We start from the raw sequence: 8,381 nt of genomic DNA, 5'->3' as shown, positions 1-8,381 counted from the left end.
ACCATCTGGAAGTGGTTAACACAGGAAAACAGTAAAAAGCCCATCTAAGTTCACAAGACTTGTTGCCTACAGTACTTGAGCAAGACGATTAGTATCCCCATTCATTCATTTATTCAACCCACACACAATGTTAAGTAATTTTAAAATCCAAACAGTTTGGAAAGCTTCTGCTGTTGCTTACATGCTAAAGCCCAAGCTGAGGTTATCATGTTTGCCTTGCAGCAACAAATGACAATTTGCACTCCATAAAGTATTGTACACATTTTGTAGCTGTTTGCAGATGGCTGTAGGATGTCAGCTGCGGCAAGGAAAGTACAGACAGCTCAATCTCTACTCTTAGCAGGCACAGAAAAAAAATTCATTTCTATCCACTCAAAATACAAATGCATTAATAAGACTTTTTTTTTTTTTAAATCAAACCCAAGAGCTTACAGGTGGTTTTTTTTTTTTTTTGAATTGCTGCTGTGTTCTTTGTCAGTTGCCCATATGAGCATTCAGAGTGCACACAGCCCACAGCATGTGCCTCAGGAGTGAAGTTTGCTCAGGTCTTTTGAAAAGAAGAAAACTATCCTGTTCCTAGAGCAGTCACTGTGCAGGCATACATTAGACATGAAAATGGCATTTTTCATTAAAATATCATTTTTGTGCAGCAAGGTTGCAGCCTCATATTTTAGCTGCTCTTGTATTTCCCTTTTAATAACTCCAGCAGTACCTGTTGTTATTAACATTAGAGCTTTTTTAGTACCTTGGTGAAGTTACAAAAAACAGAGCTTAATGTTTTTTTTCCCCCTGTACGATTCTACTTGGCTCTGTTAGTCACAATTCTACCAGTACTCTAATTTACACAAAAGTCAAAAAAAAGGACCTCAACAACAGGGGCAATTTCAGCCCTCATCCCACACTTATCTACAAGTATAAAACCAATAAAACTGAAAGGACACTGAAGATGGGTCACAGTGCTTGATCTTACAAGGGGCAAGTGCTTTGGACCCAATCTAGCAAGTTACTTCAGCAAAGCACATACATATGTAAGTACTTTGAAGCCAGAGCACCAAGCACCTTCCAGGATTTATCTGGTAGTCTACGGCAGAAACAGAAGTATCCTCAGAATGTTTTCTTTTCTCTGGTGGATATTTTGGATATTAAAGAACACAAGTCCATATCATAATTCAGAAATTAAGATACTTTTACAAAAAAGCAGCATCTCTGCCTTCCATTTTTACATAGGGTGTACATTGGGAAGTATAAAATTTACTTACCACAGCATGGTGTCCTTCATTGCAAAAAAATTATGTACCTGTCCCTGATCAATAGGTATTTGCTCAAGCAAATATTAGCTCTTCAAACAGCAGCTACATTGGAAGCAGCTGCAGTTATCTCAGCTGCTTATGTCAGAGCAAAGTTTTTCTGTTTGCTTCTTTTCTAATCCTTGTTCCTTGCGCTTCAAGAGACAGTAGGTCGACTCCAAAGCTTCTAGTCAAACTAAAGAAACTCCACCAGCAGGATAGCCAATTTATTTCGGCGTCTAACTCCTAGTTTATTATTTTAAGACTTTTTGAAAACTCTTTGATAGTTAATTCTACCAGCTTTAAAGCCTGGTAGAAATGCAAGTCTATTACTATTACCCAATGATGAAGCTTTCCCAGCTCACAGGACTTCTATCTAGGTTCAGCAGACCAGTTTAAACAGGTTTATAGGGAAGCTCTTTACCTGCAACTGACCTTCTCCTTGTGTAACTTTTTTGGCTGGCTCTGTGACTCAGCCTGTTAGACACCATAGCCTAACGTCAATAAATGCTGGAGGGATCAACATTTATACCTCAGCCACTACATTACAAACCAAAGAAAGTTGGCTGTCAGACATAAAATTGCTCCAGCCAAGAATCTGTAGTGCTTTTCTCTTCATGAACCAAGTATCATACAAGACAGGAAGACAAACAGAGGAGTCAATGAAGCAAAATATTAGTCCAGCTCTTAGACTGCCAAGAGAGCTTGAACATAGCAAGACTTCCCCTTGCTTCCCCCACCAAGGTTCCCACAGCTGTTCAACATGGCTGTGTGGTGCTCCTGCCAAACAGGTGTCTCTGCCTCCCTGAGGGCTGGTAACAAATGACTATTTGAGTTCAGTTTGTGCAAGGGAAACTGTTTCCATTACATGCATAAGTGAAATCTATCCAAGCAGACTCTGTGATCCCAAAGCCCACGTGTTTTCATAACCTATACTTACATAGCCTTAGCCTTTCCACTGAGTCAGTCAGGTCAATGATTTCTTTGTTCCTCAGCTCATGAAACATGAGTTGGCAAACACCACCTTCAATAAGGCAGGTACCCCTCTAAACCCCCTGGTTTAGAGGCTTGAACCCAAGTCTGCTCAGAGCTTTAAGTTCAAGATATTATTAGTGCAGGAGAACCACTGCAAAAAGCTTACACACACATTCTTTCCTTATGCATAATTTAAATACTGTCAACACTTCTTTCTTTGCAGTCTAGCAATTCCTACATTAATCATTCTGCAAATCAGTTTGGTACTGAACAGAAGAATTGCATCATATTGTAACAATTTGACCATCCTAAGCTGAGCCTGCCAGAGGTTGATTAATTAACTGCACACTGGGACAGATTTTTAAGTAACCTAGTGTTTTAAGTTGATTATGCACAATCAGAACATTTACAACTTTCCCATACATTCCTCACATATGAGGAGACCAGGAAAGCTAGCTTGAGATATACTTCAGACTAAGCCTCATGTCAAGTGTTCCTTTAATGCATATTTAGGAACCAAGCCTGTGTGTTAGATGAATAAACATCTCACTACATGACAGTTTTGACATTTTCTAGAGACACTGGTATGCCTGTTAATCACAGGGTACATCACATAGCTCTATCCATCCTCGAAAGAAGGCTCACTGAAGTCCTTCAGGGGACCTGACAAGCAGGTGCTTGTAGGGGATGGATATGGCTGTCTATTGACAGAGACCAGACTAGCAGAATTCAGTAGCAAGAACAGACTCTTGAACACTTGATTAAACTACAGTTCAAGTCATGCTATCTGCATTTAGGTTATGCTGACTAGCAATCAGTTTTACTTATTTAAACATGCAGTTATCTATGTCACACTCTGTTTTCTGTAACAGCTGACAGTAGTTTATCCAGGTGTCAAACTTACCACTGTATTTGAACCCTGCTCTAGCATTAGTACAGTCTGCTTAATCTTGCAGCTCAGCTATCTAGCTTAATGAATCATTTATAGGTATTATTTTGCTCCTGTGTGACCTGATTTAAGCTTTGCTATTCCATTCAAAAATTCAGAGTGGCTATGTGAGCAATGCTTCATTTAAGAGGCACTGAGCTCAGATTCCCAGAATTATTCTAGAACCTTCTCCTAGACAGACTTTTACAGTCTTTCTCCAGATTAAAACTAACATTCAACTCAATACTTAAAAGCTTCTTTATTTTACTCTTAGACTTAGGCTTTAAGAACACCTTAAAAATCAGTTACATAGCAAAGATTGATATTGCAAAAAAAGCGGAGGTGCAGTTCCAAAAAAACCCCATAGTGTCTTCAAATATAAAAATATATATCCAAATTATTATCTAGGAAAAGTGTACCAGCATTTCTGCCTTAAGCTGGTCCTGCCAGCTTTTGGGTCATAACTCCCCACTACGGAGCTCAAGAGCTCATATTGGAAGGAGCATCTCCGAGGTTCATGTCACAGGCATGATTCATAGCAGACTGCTTCACTGCAGCACATGGACCCAACCTTAAGTTTCTTGAAGGCATTCCATAATTTTCCTTTGAGCAGCAAGTAAACATCCAAACATCTCCTGGGAAGCATATGTCATATACACAAAGCCATCTTCATCTTTGTAGTCCCTGTACACTTCTGCCATTGTCAAGGACATACTGGCTAGGCTTTTGTTGTTCACCAGCAGGTAAAAAGCTTGTGTAGCGGTTAGAGCCATCCTGCTTCTAATTGAAGAAGGGAGGAGAAATAGAGGATTAAGCATTAGCAAATTTAAGAAGGTTTCAACTTTAGTCTATAAAACACATTAGGCAGAGCAGTTGCATGAACTACATACAAGAAATGCTGTGTAAAGTCATTATGTGGTTTAATGTCTTCATCAGCAGGAAGTTAACTGTATGCTTGGAAGCCAAAAGGCTTGTGCTCTGAGGAAAGGCTTACATTGTTAGACCATGAGCACTACTGAGCCTGGGCTTTGAGCTCTCAGTTACCAGAGAGAAGTGCTGAGTAGAAACCAAAAGCTTCTGCAGTACAGCTAGTAAAGGATTCCAGCATAGTCTGTTACACTTATTTTAAAGTCTACCTTCAAAAGAAGAGTCCTTCTCAGAGACGTTACATACGAGGATCAGGACCTAAGTCATCCAAGAGCCAAAAGCATCTTTTACTGAAGTTAACATCTAGAAAGATCTTTTCCATACTTTAAATAGTGTGCTGGAAAGCACATAGCTTTCATACCTTGTCAGAGAACATCACTAAATACTTTGGGAGTCTTCTTCCCTGTAGTGTTTTATAAAGAAAAACTTAAAAGCACATTTCATTCCACTCACACCTAAAAGTTGCTTTGGACTTGAGCAAATTCAGCAAGGTGCAGTAAGAGAGCAAGGCAGTAACAGCTATATGCAGAAGAGAACCACAGAGCCCAAGTACCAAGTTCATCAAGCAAGAAGAAAGCAGAACAGGAGCCCAATATAATCCTTACTCATTACAGTTAGGTGGAAAAGAAAAGACTATGAATTCAGAAAGCACAGACCACATTTTTTCCTCAAAATGCACCTGAGAAAACCTCTGTTGATTTTCTTTAAACACTTGCAAGAGAGGGAAGGCATTACTAATACCTTAATCCTCCTCCCCACCAAAGCAAGCAAGCTGTTCCAGCACAGCACTAGAAAATACCTGCTTAGGGAACAGCAGCAAGCCCCAGCTGCAGCACAGACCCACAGGTGCTTGCTCCCTACCTGATGATGGTTATGAACTGCATCATGGTCAGCTCCTCGGGAACAAGAAACTTGGTTTTGTCCAAGAGAGGAAGGTATTTCTCTTTATGGTATCTCTCAACAATTACCTGTTTTTAATCAGAGTCACACTTATCAAAACCTAAACCATCCACGCCCCACCCCTCCCACATTTTAGAGAGAGGTTCCCAACATTTTTTTTTTTTTTACATAGCAGCAATAACCCCCGATAACAAAACAAGAGATTTACCGGGATTTTTGTTGGGAACTTCGCCCGGATTCCTGCTACTTCTTCCAGCCGGGTGGCTGCGCGGGAGAGAGGAAAAGCATTACCCGTGCGCACAGCCCCGCCACCGCGCAGCCCGCCACCGCGCAGCCGCCCTCCCTACCGAAACTCTTCCTCAGCTTGAACGGCCTGGCCGCCTGCGCCCCGGGCACTGCCTGCATCCTCCCTCCGCGATGCTCCCAGTGCTGCCGCTATCACCCCCGCCCCGCCCCGCGGCTCTTATGGGGGCGGGCGCTGGCCCCGCCCCGCCGTGCCCGGTGCTGCGGGCAGAGTCGGCCCCGCGGCGCGGCTGGCGGCGGGGGGCGGCCCCGCGGCGCTGCCGGCCGGGCTCGGCTCCCCTCGCCCGCTTTCCTCTCGCCGACAGCGGGGCGCGAAGGGGAGGGGAAACGCGCCGCTGGCGAGCCTGCCCCTAGTCTGCCCGAGCAGACCCCTCCCGTTCTTGGCTTTCTTTGGTATGAATGATCCAAACTGCGGGATGTTTTGCACGCAATATAGCGCTTTGTGAGAGGTCTTTGACTGCCCTGTGGGGTGACTGAGGGGTGCAGCGCAGGGCTGGACTGTCTCCATCTGTCTTCCCTTTCCAGATGGGCAGTCCAGAAGGTCAGTTACCTTCTTCGTAATTACAAGCTGCTTTCAAACTATTTCTTTAGTTGTAGAAAAAAAAAAACAACTGACATTTTTCATATCCTCAGGCTACCAGATTGGTTATTTTCTGAATAACTTGGGAGGTGAGCTTTAACTCTGTTTTTGTCTCTAAGGCATGGTCATGATTTTAAGGGTTTCCAAGCAGACTTCAAGTCCATCTGTGTGCCAAATATGATGAGACAGATTCCCTGCCTTTTGGATCACTTGTTCACCTGCTTTTACTTCAGCTGTCAAGATGGCTTTGCAGCCAGACGTGGCTCAGCAAGGAGTAAAGTTAAGTCAAGGCTGGTTGTTGTGTATGTAAGTCATCTTAGTGGACGGCTGGTATTGACCCCCATTACTCATTTTCTTTGCTTATGTCTTTAAACTATAGTCATTTTCATTTTATTTGATCTACCAGGCTAAGGGTAACTAGAAGTTTCTAAGGTTTATGAGTTATGGTTTATGAGCTATGGGTTTGGCTGCTTTTACAAGGCATAATCAATGACTGTCACCTAAGATCATTTTGAAAAGGAACATCTTTATTACAGTGTGTGTGCACTATGCATGCATATGCCACGATTTTCAACCAGCCTTTCCAGAGCACAGTTTCCAGTGGCTGAAGTCCTTCGTGCTGCTGAGCTGTGCTTTTCTCGTGATCTGGAAGTGATGAGCTTCAGTCACAGCACAAGCTCCCCCATGTGGCACTACGAATTTAATTGCGCAGAAAAGACAAGATCTTTCCTTTGAGGGGTTCCCGAGCAAGAGCTCTGAACTTGGAGAGAGGACTTGAGCCTACACTGGAATGGTTTGGGTACAGCTCCTCTCCATGAGCAGACCTCTGCATCAGGGCACGTAAGCTCAGGGACTTGCTTACAGAGCTGAGTCTAACTTCAGTTCTTTTGAGTAGAGGTGGGGTGACAGAGTGGGGAAGCGTGAATGGAGGAGGACGTGTGCCACAGAAGTGGCACAATGCCATAATTCAGTCTGGTGAGACACGTATTTCAGAAGATGAAGGAACAGAATAATAACTAGAAGGGTAAAGAAACAGCATAGACCTACATATAGCTTCTACCTGTGGGAGGTAGAAGGATGCATGGAGATCACAGAGTGTGTCTTTGGAGTTGTGGTCACTGTGGGGCTTCCCAAAGCTGTTCAGGAAGTGGACCGGTACTTCCACACACCCCTGCTGGTTTCTGCCCAGCAGATCCAGCAGAAAGATCTGTGATCCACTGTGTGCAGTCGAGAGGAAACCTGCCACACCAGGGCTCTGCATTCTGCGTCACCCCTCACTGCATACAAAGTATGAAAGCGTGGCTCCCTACAGACATCAGCGGCCCAGCTTCCAGAGGGATGTGATTTCTTTTCATAACCATAAGCTCCTACAGCAACTGCTAGTAAGAAAAATGAGCACCTGATAAGAAGGGGAGCCAAAGAAGAAGAATTCCCTAGTGACCAGTGAAGAAGATGGGGAGCCAAAGAAGAAGAATTCACAGGCGAGCAGTGAACCTGGTGATCAGTTACAGCTCTAACTTCTACAAGAGCTAAGAGTGAGCAGAGACCAGGCTTCAGTTAACATGTGCTAACCAATAATGTAATGTATTTCACTATCTGCACGCAGAGAAAGTAGGAGTTCTAGTGTGTGACTACATGGCACCTGCACTCACTCTTGCATTGAAATACCCAGTTTCAGACCTGAATGTGGAATTTATTCCTTTTTCTCTCCTTTCCCTTGTAAGTTTTTCTTACATACATATAATTAATGAACTGTTAGAGCAATTTTGTGTAGAGAATGGAGTACTCAGAGGACCCTACTGAAACAGAAACAGAAGGACCAAAGGGAATTGTTACTCTATTTTTACCTGCCCGAATGTCCAGACTACACTCATAGGAGTCCTGTAAGTCCCTGAACATTAATGCAAAGGCTTGGAGTTGCATATCTTACCTAATCCAGTTTCATTGCCTCACTCATAGCCTCTACCAAAGTTCCAGGTCTGCAGCTGCGTAACTGAGTTCTGATATATCCATTGTCTCTATACTGCAGGGATCCCAGCTTCGTGGACCTAATCATACACAGAGTCTGGCTCAAAGAAAGTTAGCACAAAAGCAGCAAAGAAACAGCATGTCCTTCACATTGGCCCATTCCACCTGGAGATGTTAAAAAATTTGTCTCATAGCCTCAAGGTGTTTTAGTCAGGGAATTATTTCCCCCATACAGAGGGTTCAGGGTGTCCAAAATTTGGGAATACTGTAGAGTTTTAGTTTCAGTAGAAATGAGGGAGCTCCTGTGAAAGACAGAATTACAGTATATGAAAGGGAGTCTCAAATAAGCGGGTAGGAACTTTTTGAGAAAGGACAAACTGGTTTGTCCCAGAAGTATGGCTGAAGTGCGAATATGCGATACTGCCGCAGGGGTGAAGTGAGTCAGCTAATGACTGAGCAAATGACTGAGGGCTTTGCTTCCTGACCAAGTGAGGGGGTGCTTCTTTCTTAGACT

The 8,381-nt window shown here is 43.3% G+C and overlaps 1 protein-coding gene across 1 annotated transcript; it reads right to left on the bottom strand.

The window, feature by feature from the left end:
- Window positions 1–3,761: 3,761 nt before the first annotated feature.
- Window positions 3,762–5,421, bottom strand: MAP1LC3C (microtubule associated protein 1 light chain 3 gamma). Its single transcript, XM_068409935.1, has 4 exons — window positions 5,364–5,421; window positions 5,225–5,280; window positions 4,978–5,084; window positions 3,762–3,969 (listed from the first exon to the last, which is right to left on the bottom strand). The coding sequence occupies exons 1-4, from the start codon at window positions 5,419–5,421 to the stop codon at window positions 3,762–3,764; spliced, it is 429 nt and encodes a 142-aa protein (XP_068266036.1).
- Window positions 5,422–8,381: the final 2,960 nt, after the last annotated feature.

The sequence above is a fragment of the Nyctibius grandis genome, chromosome 1 (assembly GCF_013368605.1).
Source record: "Nyctibius grandis isolate bNycGra1 chromosome 1, bNycGra1.pri, whole genome shotgun sequence".
Classification (NCBI taxonomy): domain Eukaryota; kingdom Metazoa; phylum Chordata; class Aves; order Nyctibiiformes; family Nyctibiidae; genus Nyctibius; species Nyctibius grandis.
This window is presented reverse-complemented; position numbering and strand designations above follow the sequence as displayed.

Excerpts from the sequence above, each read along its gene's own strand:
- MAP1LC3C (XM_068409935.1), bottom strand. The coding sequence starts at position 5,421 with ATGCAGGCAGTGCCCGGGGCGCAGGCGGCCAGGCCGTTCAAGCTGAGG. Across the intron at positions 5,281-5,363 it reads CAAGCTGAGGAAGAGTTTCG|CCACCCGGCTGGAAGAAGTA; the intron begins GTAGGGAGGGCG and ends TCTCCCGCGCAG. Across the intron at positions 3,970-4,977 it reads CAGTTCATAACCATCATCAG|AAGCAGGATGGCTCTAACCG; the intron begins GTAGGGAGCAAG and ends TTCTTCAATTAG.